This window comes from Hemicordylus capensis, chromosome 1 (assembly GCF_027244095.1).
Source record: "Hemicordylus capensis ecotype Gifberg chromosome 1, rHemCap1.1.pri, whole genome shotgun sequence".
Taxonomy (NCBI): Eukaryota; Metazoa; Chordata; class Lepidosauria; order Squamata; family Cordylidae; genus Hemicordylus; species Hemicordylus capensis.
This window is the reverse complement of record NC_069657.1, coordinates 248,929,636-248,950,771: the sequence shown is the minus strand read 5'-3', so window position 1 is coordinate 248,950,771 and position 21,136 is coordinate 248,929,636. Positions and strand designations below refer to the sequence as shown.

Sequence of the window (21,136 nt, the reverse complement as noted above, 5' to 3'; positions counted from 1 at the left end):
TATTTCGAGATCGCCTGATATATGCATCTGAGAGGAGAGCTGGTCTTGTGGTAGCAAGCATGACTTGTCCCCTTAGCTAAGCAGGGTCCGCCTGGTTGCATATCAATGGGAGACTTGATGTGTGAGCACTGCAAGATATTCCCCTCAGGGGATGGAGCCATTCTGGGAAGAGCAGAAGATTCCAAGTTCCCTTCCTGGCATCTCCAAGATAGGGCTGAGAGAGATTCCCACCTGCAACCTTGGAGAAGCCGCTGCCAGTCTGTGAAGATGATACAGAGCTAGATAGACCAATGGTCTGACTCGGTGTATGGCAGCTTCCTATGTTCCTAGGTGGTGTACAAAAAACACATCAAATGTAAAACGATATAAAAACAGTTAAAATTCCCCAAACGATCTCAGAAGATAAAATCACATAAAATAGTTTTTGTTATATACTCTCTCTGGGGAAACAACAACAACAACATTTAGCCTTTTAAGACCCTATCTATAGTCTGAAGTGACTTGGCCTGGAAATAGATTTATATTTCTAGATCTAGAAATATATCTAGATCTAGTCTAGATCTGCAGTGCATTTAGGTGGATAGCAAAACAACTCTCTAAGGTTTCTTGCTGCTGCACAAGTGTGTAGAATGTAACTGCTCCCCCCCTCCCTTTTGGGAGCCACAAATTCTAGAACTGGAGAATCCACACTTGTCTATTAAGGTAATGGCAGGCTGCAGTGATCTCAAGGAAGCAGCAACAGTAGCAGCAGCAGCAGCTGTCAGCTCTTATTAACTCTTGCATAAAACATACCTTAAGTATGGTTTGTTATCAATTACTGGCAGCAAAATGAAACAACGGGGGAACTGCAGCAAGGCTCTGTATAAATTAAAGTGATTGGCTGATTGATCAGAGCACCTGCTGCAAATCATAAGTTACACACACACACACACACACACACACGATCAGTTGGTTCACTTATAAACAAAATTCACGTCATGAGGAAATTGCTTCATTTTTCTTTTTTTGCCCATAGGAGTATATGTAGTCTTTTTACCTGAGTCTACTTATAACAAGTAAAGTTCTTCTAATTCTCTTAAGACAGTCATAATTTTTAATATAAATTATTTTAACAACTTGAGAGGATCTTGGGGAGTCACAGCTTTTCATTAGCAGCAGTATTTTACAGTTTCAAATATGCTGAAACTGGGACAATCAGTTCTGCTTCATTTAGAATGGGAATGATTATTTTCCTCTCCCTCGTCATCAAATGCCATGGAATGCATCCATCAGTTCCTGGTGGTTAGGATACTATTTTAATCCAACTTAAACAACTTTTATTGTATATCAACCAGCCTATATGCAAAAATTATCCAGCTGCTAAACCTATAGAAGGTGGAATGTCATGCATATTTAGCAACTTTTAAATTTATTTTTCCTGTTGTTGAAGCAGCACTACTGCAAAGTAAACAAACTATTACTTACTAGCAATTAGTATATAGTCTCATCACTGTACATAGTGCTCTATAGTAAGTAACATGAGCAAGACAGGTCCCTGCCTGAAGGAGCTTACAATCTGAATAAAATTATAAAGACTCTAATATCTTCCCCACCATCCTGATCTCTTTTTCCTTGGATTATCGTGGTCAGAGTTAATGCAAAGAAGTGTAGTGAACACCTTAAAAGTTCACCTTCCTCACTCCTAACTACACTAAAAGAAAAGTTAATCTGAAATAATTTGAGTGAAACATTTGCTTCAAGGGTTCGGTGGTTTATGCCACTGGATGAATGTTGTTTTCTCTCTCTTCCTCTCCTGCTACTGATCTGCTCTGTGTGGTGACTTCATATTTTATTGTTGATAGTTTTGATTGTAATTGTATATGCTGCAAGATGCCTTGTGTATTTTAACAATTTGGAAAGACAGGTTATAAATATTTATAAAAATCTTGGATCCATGTTCTCTGGATCAATAGGTTAGTGGGTCATATTATGAATCTTAGCGGGGGGGGGGTGGATAGTGGGGGAACAAAATCTTGCTGCACAATTCTTCCATTTGGAAGCTAATTCCAGCCTTCAGTTCCAATGTGTTTGCAAGTATACTTGTTAGCAATAATGGGGTAGCTATATTAGATATAATAATACTCTCCCAGGGGTTAATAGTAGCCTCTTCCTAATACTCTGAATATAGCCCAGAGTATTACCCTGAGGTAATACTGATAGATCCATGCAATGTAAGGCTGTATGTATGTGATGTGTGGACAAGCTCAAACCAGCCATCCAGTCCTGAGAAAGGCCTTGCTTTGAGAGAGGCAATTTGAGTAACCGGGAGGGAGCCTGATACTAGTAATTGTGCAGGAGGAGGGAAATTAAGTAGTAGTAGCCTGCCATACCACAGTGTGTTAGTGACAAGGAAACTATCTTTGGTAGACAAAGCTAAAAGCATAGGGAGGATCTCTGTCACCTTAATATCTTCACCCATGCATTCTCTTTGGGATAAGGGACTCCATCTCATTTGTTTCAGAAAGCCTAGCCTCTAGCCCCACGCCATGCTGTTGAGGTATTTTGAAGCTCAAGATGCAATCCCACTCAGTTATTTATGGGTCCATCCCACTGGCTTCAAGAGGACTTGTGCAAAAGTGTAGTGATAGGAAGGCCTTTCATGTTCATTTCTAGCAATGAGAACTGAATGTTCATGTCACAGATAGATATTAAAGAGGCAGGAGCTCTGCAAGAAATTAGCTGGCAGATCCAGACTGGAAAGAACTCTTCCCATTCCAACTCTACAGGAGTTGAACATTTTCTCAGTGACCTTACATGCTCTGGTGATGCTCTGGCCTGAGGGACCCCGACTACTCCTTCTTCGGTGTTAGGTGATCCATTTGGGGAAATTTAGAAAAGTTCCATCTTTATTGTATTTTAGTGCTTACTTCATAACCCCCGGAGAACCAAACAGGCTTCAAACCATGCTTTATACAACTTCTTTTATGTGGCCAGTTCTTGCTAAATCCTGCATGATTGCTGGCATTGCATATGGCTTCTTCCCTTTCCATTGCAGGCATGCAGCAGATGCTTGAAACTTGATGGTGCCTTTCCCTAGTGTGGCATAGGACTGGCATGGGAAGTAACAAACCACCTTGACCTCTTCCATTACCTCAGTGTAATGGGGAACCCTACTGCAGCATATCTCCTTTCAGCACCACTCTTATGGCTGAAGCCTTGGGTCTCATGAAAAGAGTCCACCATGTGGCTAACACCCACACCAGCATCATCTCTTCTGAAGAACAGGGTGACAGAGGTCCCTTTCCAACACTACCTTTTAGCCATATGGCTTCTTCCCATACTATTTAGTGATGTCTAATATCTGAGGTCATACTCAAGGGCCCCTTCCTATGCAGAGCTGCCCTTCTTGGTAACTTGAATGTTGCAAGTGGCAGAGCAAGGAGCTATGGCATGATCTCCTTTTACATGACCTTGGCCAGGAGTTCCAAACCTTGAGTCTCCAGGTGGTGTTGAACTACAACTCCCACAATCCCCAGCTACAAGGATCTTTGGTGGGGGGCACCCAAAGTTTGGAACCCCTGACTTGGATCTTCAAATATTACTGAGCAATGCAGGATGGAACCATGCTGTAGATCAGGCCTACTCAACCTTGCCCCCCCCCAGCTGTTTGACTACAACTCCCATCATCTCCAGCCACAGTCACCAGTAGCCAGGGATCATGGGAGTTGTAGGCCAACATCTGCAGGAGGGCCAAAGTTGAGCCGCCCTGCTGTAGATGCTTTTACTCTGGTGGAAGCACCCACAAGTACGAGGAAGAGTTGTGTCACGGATCCTCCTATGTGACCAGGAACTTCTGCTGTGATGGAGCAAGGCTCTGTATAAAAGAGATGAAACTCAATAGTTCCCCCATGCATTGAGGTAATGCCAGAAAGAACTCCTTGTCTCCATGCCATGCATTACCAATGTGACCTGACCATGCAGAAGAAGTCGCTATGCCACACAAAAATAATGTAAGAAGCAATTCAGGGCAGAGTTCTCCATGTAGTTCTACCAATCTGAACCATGCCAGCAAACCCACCACCCCCACCAACCAAAGGCTTAACTAATTAATGGGGCTTCTGAGCACATGTGCCTCGAATCAAGCTACTTGGGCCCCTGAAGTCTTCTCTTTCCTGTACCACTTTTCTCTTTCCCCAGTTCCAGTTCCTCCAAAATCGGTCACTTCCCTGATGATGAACAAAGATGGCTTCCTCGGTGGTATGTCTGTGAATACAGGTGAAGTGTTTTGCTCCGTGCCTGGGCGGCTGTCCTTGCTCAGTTCAACTTCCAAGTACAAAGTAACTGTTGGAGAAGTTCAAAGGCGCCTCTCGCCTCCAGAATGCTTGAACGCCTCACTCCTTGGAGGAGTACTTAGAAGGTAAGGCCTTGGTACAAGCATGCTTGCATGTATGAGTGGGATTGACAAGCAGTTATGGGGATCACGTTAAGCAATGTGTGGAAAGCTTTTAAAATTAACCCTTGATATCACTGTATGTGAGCGAAGATGTAGGAGAGGTACATAATGAACAGTAATAGTTATGCATTCATGTTTAGTAGTCCAGCTGGTGACGTGTAACAGCTAGGAGTATAATCTGTGAGTCAGGCAGTGAGGGTATTCACACAACTATGCCGGCAGGCAGCGCAGGAAGGCTGTGAAACCTTCCTTTCCTCCCCCAGACAATCCTGCGAACTTTGCTGGTATTGCAGATCACGCTCCCGGATGAGTAGCACTGTGCCAGGCAGCGTGGATGCATCCTGGCCTCTGGGTATCCCATAATGCATTGCATGCTGAGCACAGCGCATTGGGGGATTCCAGCAGGGGATGGGCACTCTAGGTGCCCATCTCTGTGTCTCCTCATGCTTCTAGCCCTTCCCTAGCTTGGGTGAGAACAGCCTCAGTCTTGTGTTTGAAACACACTTAGTTCAACTTCTCCCTGCCCTCCAAGCTGGGTTAATACCGGCTTACCTTACGAAGGCTTCGATAAGGATGACTAAAAGTACTATACTATAGTATTTTGATTGTATTACTATAGTCCTGATGGCTATAGGCTGCCTTCATGTCTGTTTGTTTGTTTGTTTGTTACATTTCTATACCACCACATACTACCATCCCATTTAGGGGTAGGCTGCCTCTGAATATCAGTTGCAGAGAGAATGAACAGCAAGAGAGGGAGCATGCTTTCAATTCCTGGTTGAGTGGCTCCCCAGAGGCATCTGGTGGGCCACTGTGTGAAACAAGAACTAGATAGGCCTTAGGCCTGATCTAGCAAGGCTGTTCTTACGTTCTTAAAATAACATATGTGAAGGGCTTTGAATGCTTAGAAATACTACTTAAATGCCTGTTATGGAGAGCTATAAGGATGTGGGCTGAGACTATGTTTTGCCTCCCCCCTTCCCCCCTCTTCAGTTCTCACCCTGTAAGTAAGGCTTTTAGAACATGATAATAGCCTTGCTGAATTGGGCTCAAGGCCCATCTAATGCAGCATTCTGTTTTCCACAGTGGCACACCAGATGACTCTTGGAAGCCCACAGGAAAGAGGTGATAGCAAGCCCTCTCTCCTGGAGGTTTTTCAGACAGCAGGCTTCACCATGGGTTGACCACAAGGCTTTTGGGGGCATAATGGATACTCCATCATGAAAAGAGGATTTTCCTACCCCGGACATACATTGGGCTAGGTTCCCATACAGAGGGAGAAACCTGGCTGAATCATGTGTGAAGTACTCTCTGAAATATTGCATGGACTTCAGGATAAATCTGGCCAATATGTGAATGCACACACACTACCCTCCCCAAGTAAAGTCGCTGTCTGAAAAAGCTCCTGTTGAAACCGGTATTCAGAGGCATCCTGCCTTTGAGCCTGGAGGTAGCCTATAGTCATCAAGGCTAGTAGCCATTGATAGACCTCACCTGTCTTCCATGACTAAGCCCCTTTTAAAGCCACGCAAGCTGGTGGCCATCACCACATCCTGTGGCAGGTCATTCTACCAATTAATTGTGTACTGTGTGGAAAAAAAATATTTTGTTTTGTCAGTTCTAAATTTCCTGGGAATGTTCTTCATGGGATGCCCCCTGGTTCTGGTGTTGTAAGAGAGGGAGGACAATTTTTCTCTCTCTCCACCATAATTGTATAGGCCTCTATCATGTCTCTATCACGTTTTCCTTCAGCAAGGGCTTCTTCTGAGCCTAATTTCAGTGCCGGGGTCTACCTCTAACTGAGATTGTGCATACTCAACACCATGTTTATGAGTGAGTGTGCTTCCGTTAATTCCTGAGGAACCACAGAAAATCTTCTTGGATCTCCAGACTTAAAACCAAGCATCTCTGTTTGTATATAAGCCACTGCTTTCAGCATGGGTGTGAGGCAATGGTTTTATTGATGTGCCACTCTGGGTGGGGGAGGATGGAAGGTAATGCAAGAAGTTCTGCAGTGCAAGGTGTTCAGAATGTTAGGGTAGAACTCCCACCCTCCACGTCTAAAAATAAAATTAAATGATGATGAGACAATGGGCCATTTTTAGGCAGGTTCATTGCCATGAAACATATGAAGCTGCCTTATACTGAATCAGACCATTGGTCCATCTAGGTCAGTATTGTCTACACTGACTGGCAGCGGCTCTCCGGGGTTTCAGACAGTGGGCTTTCCCAGCCCTACCTGGAGATGCCAGGGATTGAACCTGGGACCTTCTGCATGCAAAGCAGATGCTCTACCACTGAGCTACAGCCCCTCCCCCTCCAATGGAGATACAAGGTAGGCTGAAGCCTAGCCAGCCTAAATGAAGGTTAGACCTATGGTCTTCAGTGTGCTTCAATCCATGTACGTATATAATATCTATACCTGCGACCTGGTCAATGACTCGTATATTCTCTGACCAAGAAGGGGAAGTCCCGAATGGCGTGGTTTGTGTGTGTGTGTGTCTCTCCTATCACAAAGCAAGTGTTACCATGGTGTAATTGATCACATTGTAATCTCACTAGTAGATTAATCTGTTTAGGATTTCATTCACAGGGGGTGGTGGGTGATTTTAATTTGTGAGGATCCGATTTAACCAGTTGGACCGGTAGCTCTTGAGGCGATTTGGGTTGTGTGATGCTGCTGGGGGCAACGAATCCAAGAGATCTCCCGACTCGCAAGGAGTGGCAGCGTGGGTTCGGCAGGTCTCAAAAAGGCCCTGATAACGGAGGTGGTGTTAACAGACAGACTAGCTGCTGGCAGCAACCACATACCCAGCGACGCCTGTTCTGCTCCATTTAAGTGAGGGGCTGGGCTGGGCTTTGCAGAGGCCGTGTGCTTTCCTGCCTGGTCTCGGGTGAATCCTTAGCCCTTCCAGCCAGTCGCGCTGGCTCCTTGGCCGTACAGCCCTGGAGGAGGGCTGGGGTTTCCCAAGGAGAACCTCTATACTCGTTTCGGGAAGAAACGTATTGCCCACCAGGCTGCAGCAGCCCTATGCTCTGCTCGTCGGAGCAAGCCCCTTGGAACTCAGTGGGACTTGCCTCCGCGTAAACACGCATGAGATCCGGCTGAAACGGACCCCGCATGATTCTGTCCATCGAGCGTCGTTTGTTTAGAAGAGTTGGCGCTCTCTTGTGACCCCCCCGCAGGCCCTTTTAGTTTTTTGTCTGGCAAGCCCTCCCCAGCCAGCGTTATTTAGACACAATCACACTTGCTAAAACCCTCTCAGGCTCCACTGGGGTCTTCAGTCTGCCTCTAGCCCCCCCCCCGCCCCCTCCCGCGGCCCTCCTTTCCTTCCCTTTCCTTTCCCGGCGACATTCCCTGAGCTCTGAATCAGCGCCTTCCTTTCTTGTGCCATTCCAGAGCCAAATCGAAAAACGGGGGCAGATCGTTGCGAGAGAGGCTAGAAAAAATCGGTTTGAATTTACCCGCCGGCAGGCGCAAAGCGGCAAATGTCACTTTACTCACCTCCCTGGTGGAAGGTAAGCCCGAATCCCTGTCTGTCTCGATGTTGCTTTTCTTGCCTTCCCCACCCCCTGGCTGCTCTTGAGGGTGGGAAGAGTTTTTGACATTTCTCAAAGTCGCATGGATCGAGTGGAAATCGTTGCCTTGGCCTTATTAAAGATCTGTTTGTCATGCAGAAAACGGAGGGGCCGGGGGAGGAGTATAAAGGTCCTAAATTGTAGTAGTAATAAAAGTATACAGACCAATCCATATCTCAGCCTGTGGTGTGTTTAGATGTTGTGATCACATTCAGCTTGACAAAGCTGCCCTCCTATATGTACTTGCTTTGGAGTGGGGCCTACTCATCTAAAACGTTCATCTGACCCCAGAGGCACTCTTACCCCTGGATTTTGGGGCCAAAGTCCAGGGCTTCCACATCTTCTGGGGCCCCGCAAATACTCTTTAGTCTGTCCTGGGTGGTGTGGTTGCCCGGCCGAGCATGATCATGCTTAATTTTCAAGGGAGGGGGTGGCCCCAAAGACCTTTAGGTCCAGGCTCCAAAATTACCTAGGTGCACCTCTGACCCCACCACCCAGGCCTTCTTCACAATGAAGCCACTGGCTGTTTCTTTGCTTCTAATGGGTGTGTTTTGAAACTGACAGGCGGGGGGAGCTAGATTTATGATTCCTTTTACCAATACGACAAATATTTATATACCGCTTATCAACAAAAGTTCCCAGAGTCGTTTACATAGATACGTTAGCACTAACCAAGGTGTGGCGAAAGAGGTTTTGAGTTACAGAGAACACTACCTCAGACTGGATGTTTAAATTTTTATAATGGAGAAAAATATATTTATGGCAGAGGGTATGATATTAAGCCCTATTTGCAGTTTGCTTCAGTCTGAGACTTCCTCCATTACCATCTTAACTGTATGGTCCGTGTATATTTACTCAAAAGTATGCAGTCGTAGGACTTACTGGCAAGGTAGAATCATACCTAAGTTAGAAGTTCAGTTTACTTTGTAGAAGATACGTATACAGGTTATTTATATTTGCATATTTATACAAAGGCCATGATGTCTGCAGAAATCTTTCTGGAGTTGGCAAAGCGTGTATGTGTATACACACAGAGAGAGTGTAATGGAGCCTTCCCTTTTCGGAAATACATGAACCAGCAGTTATCTGACTCTGACATGAACAGGGACTCCACAGGTTCACTTTTATAAGACAGAGAACAGAACAGCTTGGTGATTCTTATGTTAACAAAGATACAGCTGAGTTTTAGAAACAGTAAAGTGTGTCATAGAGTCGGTGTCCCCTGGCAACCACAGAGCCCTGTGGTTGTCTTTGGTAGAATACAGGAGGGGTTTACCGTTGCCTCCTCCCGCACAGTATGAGAGGCCACCACGATGGAGGGAAAAGGCCAGAACGGGCAAGGAGGCCGGCAGGCGGAGGGGAAACCAATGTGGTCCCCCCCCAACTAGAGCAAGTCCCCCATAGGGGGTAAGTTAATTAAAAATAAATTGCAACCCCCCCTGGACTGAACCAAACCTGGGGGGAGTTCGGGGGTGGGGGTGCTGGACCAAATTGGCCCGGCCTGGTCCAGTCTGGGTCTGGTTCGGACTCGAACCGAACTGGGCTAGCCGGTTCCGTGCACATCCCTACCCAAGATAGGTGTTTCTGAGAAACATACTAGTGGAGATTCGAACCGGCAACCTCTGGCTTGCTAATCAAGATTTCCCCACTGAAACTCAGTAGAAATAGGTAGTGTTGCTCACTGGTTGCAGAAACCTACACATCACAGGGGAGTCAGTGTTGTGTAGTGGTTCCAGTGTCAAACCAGGATTAGGGGGAACCAGGTTCAAATTCTTACTTGGATATGAAGCTCACTGGTGAACCCCCCCTGCCAAGCCGGGAAGTCACTCACCATCCCGCAACATAATCTGCTTTGCAGGATTGTTGTGAGGATAAAATGAAACAGGGAGAACTAGGCATGCTACCCCGAACTCCTTGGATGTAGTGTGGAATAAGTAATATGTGGCCTCAGCCACACTCAGAGGGAGGTAGATAACTGCAAATAGATATGTTCTCATAAAGTCTTTGGCAAAAGTCAAGAGAAGTGATGTGCTTGATAAAATAAAAATGGAACCAGATCCCTCTGCTAAGGTTGGCAAGATTCTGCCTTTCATAATCTGTCTGGATCTGTAAGGCCTTGCACAATTTCCTGGTTTGGTTCCCATTTAAAAAAATAAATAAATGATTAACGTCAATTTCAGGACAACCACTTCATGAAAAATAATGAAAACTCTGTAGCATGTAAAGAATAGGAAAGCGGCCACTGCAAATTGACTGTTAAGAACTCTGGCCTTGGTGCCTGGGGTTCAAAAGAGAGGAGGGGTTTTTGTTTTGTTTGTTTAGGAAAAGGCAGACTTCAAGTCCTTTTTGACTGCAATGATCAGTAATTATTTTTCAGTTGTGATCCTGTGCGAAGGTCCAGCTTCACAATCCCCTGTGCAGTACTGGAAAATCATGTCATTGAAATAAATGGGATTTGTTTCAGTAATATGTGTGAGAGGGAGATGTAGGAATTCAACCCCGGCCCAAACCAGAAAACCCAACTGAGGTGCTGACACCACCTTCAGTTCTGGACTGTAGCCTAAATCACTTGAACCCGAAGTTCACAAGGAAAACATATTTGTATTAGCGAAATCACAGAAAGTATTAAAGCATATTTTTGATAGTGTGTATTAACATACGATTTGTGCAAATGACCATTTCGCTTCTGAAGAGCTAAATTTCCACCTATCTTCTCGGACCCGGCACCTGCTTCAGCTCAGCCTAGCTCTATACAATACAAAAGCCATGATTTTTTCCCCTTCATTAACTGCCTGTGGCAAAAATGTTTCATTCATCACTGTGTAGGATTCACAAAGAGTTGAGGGGCTGGAGTCTCTCCTTGTCTGTTTCATAAGGGAAGTGCAATATCCAAAAGGCTGGATTCTGGCCTACATTCCCTCCCCAAATCAAAACAACATGTCGCCAGAATAATTAGCCATTTTTTGTTTTTGTCGGTTAAAAGGCCCACCTACCCCACTCCAAAATCCCTCCAGCATGGCTTATAAGGTTTGTTCTGGAGGGTAGAGACTGGAATCCCTAGACCTTCCTCCTCCTCTCCTCCTCCTCCTCCCTTCTCCTCCTCCTCCTTTAAACAACAATGTGATACTGCTACTATAGTGACACTGAAAGGAAGAAGTCTGAAAAGGAGCAGTCATGTAAAGGTAGGGTTGCTTCCCCCTCAGCCCTATGCTTGAGTACTCCAAAATAAGCCCCTCCGAGTACCACATAACTTGTTTGTCCTGAGCCAGGCTGCATAGGATTGCAGCCATGACACATTTCTGAGGGAGACATCTGGTGGGGGAAGGTATTCTCAGGGACAAAGGGCTTAGTGGGATTCACTTTTAGCTAGTTACGCAGTGCCATTGATGAACATACTGTTTTCTGGTGTGACATAGGCCAGAAGGACAGGCCTTCCAGTCCAGATGACAATCTACATTTTGGCAGTGGGGGGTGGAGAGAGCGAGCGCATAGGCAGGGAAGAATGAGGCGAGGGCAGCAAGCAACCTAAAGGGGAAAGAGGCAAGGAGAACCCAGCATACAGAGGCTAAAGGTAAAGTGTGCCATTGAGTCGGTGTCGACTCCTGGCGCCCACAGAGCCCTGTGGTTGTCTTTGGTAGGATGCAGGAGGGGTTTACCATTGCCATTTTCTGCACAGTATGAGATGATGCCTTTCAGCATCTTCCTATATCATTGCTGCCCAATATAGGTGTTTCCCATAGTCTGGATGGGAAACATACCAGCAGGGATTCAAACAGGCAACCTCTGGCTTGCTACTCAAGTCATTTCCCCACTGTGCCCATTAGGTGGCTATACAGAGGCTACTTGAACCAAAAAGAAACCTAACTCTTTGCAGGCTTCCATCCCAAATCTCTCTGTTTTTTGTGCAACTGAAGTCGGTGGCAACACTTAGTTGGTTTTCCTGGTTTGAGGTTGCACTCTTGCATCTCCCTCTTATACACATTGCTGGCAATGAATTTCATTGATTTCTGGGACATGATTTTCCAGTACTGCACTTGGGATTGTGAAATTGGACCTTAGCAACTGAAAAGTAATTACTGCTCATCTGCTGTCCTGGGGTTGGGGAAAAGCTACCTCCTCTGTAATTCCAAAATATTCATCTTGTAGCTGCTAAGAAAAAAGTGGCAAGATCTTTGTTCATAATGGATACAGCACGTTTCCGTATTATAACATCATAACATGTCCATATATGATGTTCTTATGTTGCATTTTATGGTCAGTAGTCCAGGTTGAGTGGCCCGGGGCTCCAGCCTTGCTTGGGAAGCTTCGGAAATCATCAGGGAGCCCTGCCCTCTAACCCCTTATGAGTGGGGTGGGCAGAGTCATGCTAGTTCAAGGTGACTTTGGACTTTGGTTGTAAAGAAGTGGAAAATGCATCTTCATCTACAGCACAACAATCTGAGGGGAATGTAGTCTGTGCTTCTCCTCCACCACCTAGGGAATGTATTTACATCTGATGCTCAGACAGTTTGAGCATTTGTCACGCAAGAGAGCTGCAGATTTTGGAAATACATTGCAACCCTGCAGAGAACCTGGAGAGACTGTGGGGAGCTTGTATTTCCATTTTTGTGTAGCAACAGGATGTCCCAAACCACTCACATTCTGAGAGGAACGTGCATGCTGCACATGCTCAGAAACGTTCTTCACGTGGTTCTGATCTGGTGTTAAAAAACATGTGCTGAGATTTAGATTTAGATTCATGTCAAAGCCATGCTTTGCCAATATGCTGCTGAAGTCTAGTCACCTGAAGCTATGACCGAATTCTCTGTATTCTCCCTATCTGCATGTCAATATTGCCACTGGCCAGAGGGATTTGGGGGTGGGTGGGCGGGGTGGGCGGAGGGAGAGAGGGACAGGCCTAAGTGGAAAGCTGCACAGTTTTGGCACCAGTGCTGGCAGCCAATGGGAAGAAAGTCCTAGTCAGTTTTTAACCCAGACCAGGGTTTCTTAACCTTGGGCCCCCAGATGTTGTTGGACTATAACTTCTGTCATCCTTAGCCACAAAGGCCATGTCTGGGGATGATGGGAATTGTAGTCCAACAACATCTGTGGGCCAAAGGTTAAGAAACCCTGACCCAGACAGTTTGCCTTTCAGCTGCAGGTTACAGGCACTTTGGGACCGACCTATGGTTACAGTGTAGGATTAGCGGGTTGCTTTTGGGCCAAGTAGCATTCCTGCCCCATCCTAGTCCATGCTGACCTTGGCGTTAGGTCTTCTCTCTCTCTCTCTCTCTCTCTCTCTCTCTCTCTCTCTCTCTCTCTCTCTCTGGAGCACTTGGGAGATGCATAGTTAAGAAGTGGCACTATTAAATAGGTTTCATTTATGCCACGGCTGACAGGAACAGAGATGATGTTAGAAAGATTGGTGAGTGCCTTAAGTCATCAGTCAAGAGTGGAGGGGCATGGTTTCCTCCGACCAGAAGTATCAGGCCGGTCTGAAAAAGAAAACCCCTGCTAACTGAGCAAAGAGACACCTTTTAAAGTGGCAATTTCCTTATATTTAGCTGGAGAGCAACTGTCCCTATCCTAGATCTGTGCACAAATCACAACTTGTAGCAGGATTCACAGCGGGTCCCCAGCATCTTTACAATGGAGGAAAGCAGGTGAATACCTGTTGCTCGCATGACCATCTGAATGACCATAAAAATGGCCACCACACATGCATGGAGGCCATGTGGATGCCAGGGTCGCATGAGGGCAGCTGGGAAGAGCACCACCAACAGGCGATGATAGCTGGGGGGAGTGCAGCCAATACAAGAAGTGGCGTCAAGCGGTGGAGGAGCAGGTATGCAGCTGCTCTCCTCCATTTTAAAGGTGCTGGGGATGTGCTGTGAATCGTGCTTCCAATCATGATTCGTGCACATCCCTCCTCTATCCAACCCCAGCACAGCATCCCTTCAGGGGCTATTGCTGTTGTTTACTTTAAGTTTCTTTTTAGATTGTGAGCCCTTTAGGGATGCAGGGAGGCATCTTATTTATGCATTATATATTTAAAACACATTGTGAAACCATCCACAGACATAAGGTTTGGGCAGTATAAAAATACATTAAATAAATAATAATAAAATAACAGATTTTGGATGGAGAGCAGTATATAAATATTCATAGTAGTAGAAAAGGACCAGGATTTGGGGCATGCCTGATTCCAGGGGTGTAGCAAAGTTGGAGTGCGCCTCATGACAAAAAGTGAAGATGGGCCCCTGCTGCCACCACAACCTTCTTTAGAGAGGCATGAGCGGGAGATCAAAGAGTAAACTGTTGACCAGGCAGTGCTGTCCCAGGAATCAAGGGACATTGTCCTTCCATTCAGTTATAGCTACACCTCCTGACTGATTCATCCACCCAGAGAGATCTGGTTGGAGGGAGGGATCAAGCATGGCTTCCCCCATCACACCATGAGATGTGAGATAAAGTATGAGTAAGTAAGCAAAGTGCTTACTTTAGTGTGGCGCTAGGTTGAATTCACCCAGAAGTTGGATGGATTTCACCTCCATCATCTCTTCCACTGAGCATATCCACGTTATAAGTGTAGGGTAGGTATGAAGAATAGTTTTGCTTAGCATGAAGAGTTTATGAAGTTGTGGCCCTTATCATTCCAAGGTCGGTATCTGGTCACTTTATTCCCAGTCTGTTTGCAAATAGCACATTCATTGCTTGGGATAGGATTTCTAATGAACTGGATATTCTGGATGTTTTGCATTGCCTCCAAGTTGTTCACATTTAAGTGAGCTTCTGCCGAATATTGGTTCTCTCTACTACAAGGAAAGAATAGCTTCCTTTCCTTGGTTGAATTTCCCCCCTGTCTTAGCTTATTGGAGAACTTGCATGGCTGCAGGGTCTAGAAAACCCAAAACTAGATTGCTGGTTTGTTGACAGAGGACATTACAATATGCATGATATCTTGTTTTGTTTGAATGTTTTGCCACTGACTTTCAAAAGGAAGGGGAATGGAAGAAGGTGGCAGACATGGAATCTGTATGCGAACATTTTGGAAATACTCTAGAGAATGAGAATAATGAAATTAAACTCTAATGGATAAGAATTGCACTTGGAGGACACAATCCAGCCAAAGTTAAGCATGTTGTCTCGCTGAATTTGATGGAAGAGTTAAATATGCACTTAAATCTCTCCCACTGAAATAAATGAAGCTTAAAAGAGCTTAAATAAAGTGGTCTTCCTTTAGGACTGTTACTATAACCATGCAAAGTGTATCTAGTTATCTGTGGCTTTAATTACAATACAGCGAATAACAGTTTTAGAGGGCTTTAACTCTCATGGCTCCCCTCAAAGAATCCTGGGAATTGTAATTTGCTGATGGTGCTGAGGATTTTGATAGAGAACTTTAGCTTCCTTCATTGAACTACAATTCCCAGGGAAGATGGAATAACTGTTAAAGTCTATAGTGGACATGCTCAGGATGCTTTTCTTCTTTTTCTGATTCAGCCTGCTCGTTAACAGCTCAGGCCACCTTGTTGTTGAATTGGTATATTTGCATTGGCTGCCCTTTCTCCCAAGGTCAAAAGATTTTTTAATGTCCTGGAACTGGAATTTCCAAAAGACATTCTCTTCAGTTTGACCAATAGCTTAATACAGTGCAGGAGGGGAATGTTCAGGATGTCATCAATTTTGACAGGACAACATCAGTTAATGGGATGTTGTCCAGGCACAGCAGTAGGTGGCTCCCATCCTGAGAAGTTAGTTGTTGGCATGACAAATCTGATCATGGATCCGTTTCAGTAAGTACCAACTTTGGCACAGATGGATTGGAGATTGTATTAACCTAGTTGACCTATGATGATCAAAGCTGCTCATCTTTCCCCAGGAGAAGCTGTACATTTAGCTCGGGATTTTGGATACATCTGTGAAACTGAGTTCCCAGCCAAAGCGGTTTCCGAGTACCTGAACAGACAGCACACAGATCCCACTGATCTCCACTCCAGGAAGAATATGCTGCTTGCCACAAAGTGAGTACGAGTTATTCTAGAGTCAGCTCTGACATTTGTTTTTGTTACACTACGGCACATTAACAGGCTTCTTTCTGAAGTCAGGGTAGAGTTTTTTTGTTACATTCAAGTGTAGTTTACGTTACCACTTTTAAAAAACCAAACATAACTGTGAAGTCCTCTTTATGGTAGAAGTATAGGATGAGCAGATTTGTGTTGGTAGTGTTCACATGCCTAGTTCAGTTGACATTTAACCGCAGCCTGTCTGTTTATTACACATATATACTGATTTCTCACCAGAGAGTAAAAAGCAGGCTTAGATACGGTTCTGAGGCAGTCTGCCATCCAGGAAGTTTACAGGCCAAACTTGCCTAGGCTAGCCTCAGTTGTAGGACTGTGTCATGTGCCTTCAACCTGGCCCTCCAGCTATTGTTGAACTACAATCCCCATCTTCCCCAGCCACAATAAATTGGGGTTGATGGGAGTTGTAGTTCAACAACTGCTGGAGGGCCACCTTTGCCCACCCCTGCTTCAGATTATGCTCTGGGAATCCCCACCATGCATTCCTGATTCTGTGGATTTTTAAAAAAGAAACATGGTTGTGGTTATCCTATGTTTGCATTCGAATGAATTAAGGGAGTTTGAAGACTGCAGCATTTGAAAATGACAGTATTTGGGAGGTGAGGAGATATTGTTTACCTGTTCTGGGTCTCTGTGTGGTAAACAGAGCACACAAACTACTGCGGGTGAAATGTAGAGTGAAGTGTGAACCCTAAACAGAACAATTTCTTAGGCTAATTCCAATGGCAAATCTAGACTTTGTAAAGAGCTCTATATAGTTAGGCCCAGAAGAAGCCCCGTGAGCTGAGTGTGTGTGTTATGGTTGTACATGGGTCTATCAAGTTTTTCTGTAACAATCCAGATGTGTGTGCTGTGGAATTTTGTTTCTTGATTTGTTGTCAAACTCCTTTTTCCTGACCCTCTGTTTTAATGTTAACTGGGCCAAGGCACGCCTTCCAAACTGTTGATTATCATACATTTAGCAAGCAGAGAATAATTGTCCTTATTCAGCCTTGGCACAGAGTCTTTCCATTGGATTGTGAGTCTCTAGGGGGCAGGTCTCATTCTTTTTGCCGTGCCAATTGCTTTGAGACATGTTGTTGAAAAGCAGCATAAGAATAATGAGAATCAGAAGAAGAATAGATTAAGGAATTTGGTGGTGAGGATGGAACTTCTAGCAGTGACTGACTGAGGTTCCCCTAAGGCTGGACTGGGAGATGGGTGGGCAGGAGAGTCAACTGCTCAGTCAACTGCTATTGACTGAGTTGCTCAGATCCTAGAAAGGGGTCGAGTAGGCAGAAGGTCCCACCAAAGCAAGAGTCAAAGAAACATCGGCCTAAGAGCAGAAGCCTGAAAAGGCCCCCAGCAAGTGCGGGGCTTAGAAAGTAAGAGTTGGGAACCTGAAAGAAGTAGACCCCAGGGGAGGAGCCTGAGAGAAGAACACAAACTAGGGAAGTGAAAGGCCAGAGAGAAAAGCTGCATATGACCAGGAATCCCATATCAATGTGAAATAACTTGCTAAATCCATGGATTTAAACCCTTAACTTTCCAGCCACATTCAAAATAGTTGACAAGAGGCTTATTGCAATGGATGGCTATCTCCATGCTGCTGCAGTTCTTTCTTTTCTTTTTTTTGTAAAGCAGTGTGTGGAATGGTTGGGGTAGCCACCTGCTGGATGCAAACGATTTCTCCATATTGGCACCCACAAGTGTTAAACCTGTGTGTCAGTTGGGGATTTCTGTAATAATCATCCTCTATTTCTTTCCCTACTTCTTTGTGAATTCTGCATTGGTTTCTTCCTCTGCCTCTAAAAAGTGCTTGAATCTCTATTCTTTTGAATAGAAGTAAAGTTCTAGTGGTTGTGAGTTGCTGTTTGTTTTACTTTCTCTTTTGGTGTAGTCCAGAATTATGAACATCAATAAAAAACGTTCCTATCACTTCAACAAAATTAGAATTAACCTTCAATGTTTCCTAAATTGCTTAGGTATGACTCTGTCATGAACTAATGAAATTATTTGCATGTGTGTGTACAAGTTTCTATTGCTTTGACTGGCTGACATGCTGACTAAATAATTTGACAGAAATCTACTGAAATTAAGTGGTCCTTTAGAGTAACTCCTAAGTAGTACTACTGAAAAACTTAGTCTGGATGTCAGCCACTGTATCGGCATCTGTGTCCAGGTACAGTTAGCTCTTTTGCTCATTCTTTGAGATCATTCTCACAATCAAAAACTGTGTTCTACCTGGGTTTGGGTGCTGTGTGTGCTCCTAATTTTCAGTTGTGTGGAAGCATGGTAGGAGGAAAACCTGGGTAGCTTTTCCTCCTACCTTGCTTCTACACAATCGCTTCTACCCAGGTTTTCCTCTTACCTTGCTTCCACACAGCCAAAAATTGGGAGCACACACAGATCCCAAACCTGGGTAGAACACAGTTTTTGATTGTGTGAATGACCTCTTTCTGTGTTTTTTTTTTAAAAAAAATATTGTTTTCCTCCTCTTGGTCTGTTCAGGTTAGTCCAATTTGAGCTTGTTGATTGTTTGCTTAATGTATGGGCCAGTTTACACAATCAAACTGAAATTGTGAACATGTGAATTGGGTGGGGCTGGCTACATGCTGACTAGTGTTTCTCCCGTAGCATGTTTGCTGCTTTTCTTGTCATTTCAGTGATATTTGTGAGAGGGTCAATGTACACCTGAATGTTGCTCTTCCATCTGACTGACACTTGAGTTTGAAGAAGAGGCACAATTAGCCCGACCCACATAATTCTTAGCCACCTAATGGTGCAGTGGGGAAATGACTTGATTAGCAAGCCAGAGATTGCTGGTTTGAATCCCTACTAGTATGATCCCCAGACTACGGGAAACATCAGGGACATAGCTAGGGGAGAGGGGGCCCATGTTTGTCCCGCTCCCTGATGGCCCCCTAGAGTGAGGGAGATAATGAAGAAAATAAGGAGGGGTAGAGCTGCCCCCCCCGGTCCTTTGGACCCTTCCGCTCAGTTATAGCTACACCCCTGGGAGACACCTATATCGGGCAGCAGCAATATAGGAAGATGCCGAAAGGCATCATCTCATACTACGTGGGAGATGGCAATGGCAATTCTGTATTCTACCAAAGACAACCACAGGGACCTGTGGTTGCCAGGAGATGACACTGACCCGACGGCACACTTTACATAATTCCTGCATCCAAATGTTACCAGAGCCATACAGATAGGGAAAGCCAGCATGGTGTAGTGGTTAGAGCGCTGGACTAGGACCGGGGAGACCCGAGTTCAAATCCCCGTTCAGCCATGAAACTAGCTGGGTGACTCTGGGTCAGTCACTTCTCTCTCAGCCTAACCTACTTCACAGGGTTGTTGTGAAAGAGAAACTCAAGCATGTAGTACACGGCTCTGGGCTCCTTGGAGGAAGAGCAGGATATAAATGTTAAATAAATAAATAAATAAATAAATAAATAAATGCATATTCAGAAGGGTGCCAGGCATGTACACTGTGTGTAAGCTACCTAGAAGAGTAACTGTAGAGTAAGCCCTCTCTGGACAATAGACATACCCAGAACAATTGCTCTAGGGAACCCACATGATGCTTTGTTGGGCTTGTGTCATGAGGTTAGGGACAGGATGCCTTGGACAAAATGCATCCCAAACTCTTGAAACCATCCTCCTAATTCTCATTCTTAAGCAGCTCAGTGTAATATGCATTAACACGGTGCCAAATTGGTTGTGTGAACTGGTGTATTGTGACCTCTACTCCCTCCCCCCCCCGCCCGCACATCTGTCTTCCTGAAGGGTGACCTTGGCCCTAATTCCCTGTCACTGGGAAAGCCTGAGCTGATAGGAGGATTCTTGGCTATTCATCCAATATGACAAAAAAATAAATTTCACCCCATGCCTCCCAATGTTTACAGTTAATCATGCATAGATCTGACGCTTTTACAGCAGCAGCTGGGGGGCAGCAGGGGGGGAATATTAAATCTGCTGCTATATTTAGATGTCTCTCTCTAGCTCATTGAAACTTTTACAATAGCTTTTCTATTTGTTTGATTTATGCCTCCCTTTGGTTCCTCTGCCATATTGTTTGGTGTTTTATGGCAGGCTTAGGTCTTTGGTAGTGTAGGCTGCCTGTTTTCCCACACATTCTCTCTCTAAGGCAAGCCCCAAACAGAACTCATTTATTTCGTGCCCTAGGATGTGGCTTGTTCCGTTGACAGTGTAATTTAAAGAAATATATGGATGGCTGAAAAATCATTTGCTCAAATTTGTCCAGATGTTTTTTAGACGTGATTGGAATTTGATTGCCCTTTTCCGCAGGGTCAAAAGATATTAATGTCCCAGAACTTTAATTGCTCACAGACCCCGCCTTTGCTCTTTGGAGATGAAAAACGTTTGTCTCATGATTATTTAGCCTTCAAATTTAAAGTCTCTCCCCCCCCGTCCCCCGCAATACTTTTCTAATGAATAAACTCACAGGCATGAGTTTTAAGCTTTCTCCATCATGTGAAGCATTTAACCTGCCTTCAGTTTCAAGACATTCACTGCCCTTATTTTCTATGGCTAAACATAATTTGGGGGCTAAATAACATTACTATTTCTGCTGAGTGCCTTCTTGTGAACTCTGGACAAGTCAATGATATTTCATTACAGTTTGTGGATAGCATTCATTTGTCTACTTTAAATCCATTGCCTGCAACAAACATATTTTGGTAGAATGTATTGTATTTACAAAATATGAATAATTACATCTATTTGTCTTCATTTGTCTTTGCTGCCACTGCCACACTTATTAAACAGAAGTCCTTAATAGTCTGGAGGTGATTTTATTTGTTTGTTTGTTTGTTTGTTTGGTCATTCATTTAATATACCACCCTTCCAAAGTGGCTCAGGGCAGTTTACATTAAAATCAAAAACACATAATAAAACAATTAAAATCAGAAAACTTTTAACCAGATTAAAATTAAAACTAGATATCATTAAAAGCCAGATATCATAGTATAATGATATAAAAGTTAGATATCATCAGAAGCTAAAAAGATGTGTCTTTAAGGTTCTGCAAGGAAGATAATCCTCTTATATCCATGGG

General features: G+C 44.5%; 1 protein-coding gene and 1 non-coding gene across 7 annotated transcripts in view; one reads left to right on the top strand and one right to left on the bottom strand.

Annotated features, from left to right (window-relative positions):
* TFAP2B (transcription factor AP-2 beta) overlaps positions 1–21,136 on the top strand; it is a 77,665-nt gene that overhangs the window by 28,839 nt on the left and 27,690 nt on the right. For 3 of the 6 annotated variants that reach the window (XM_053285170.1, XM_053285172.1, XM_053285171.1), the window contains 4 exons: positions 4,177–4,396; positions 6,603–6,767; positions 7,833–7,951; positions 15,873–16,014. In XM_053285170.1, the coding sequence (XP_053141145.1) occupies positions 4,177–4,396; positions 6,603–6,767; positions 7,833–7,951; positions 15,873–16,014 (646 nt within the window). The remainder of the gene's footprint in view (positions 1–4,176; positions 4,397–6,602; positions 6,768–7,832; positions 7,952–15,872; positions 16,015–21,136) is intronic. The other 3 variants (XM_053285173.1, XM_053285174.1, XM_053285175.1) reach the window with 1 other exon arrangement.
* On the bottom strand, positions 6,673–6,744 carry TRNAA-UGC (transfer RNA alanine (anticodon UGC)). The gene has a single exon. It is a non-coding gene; the product is annotated as a tRNA-Ala (tRNA).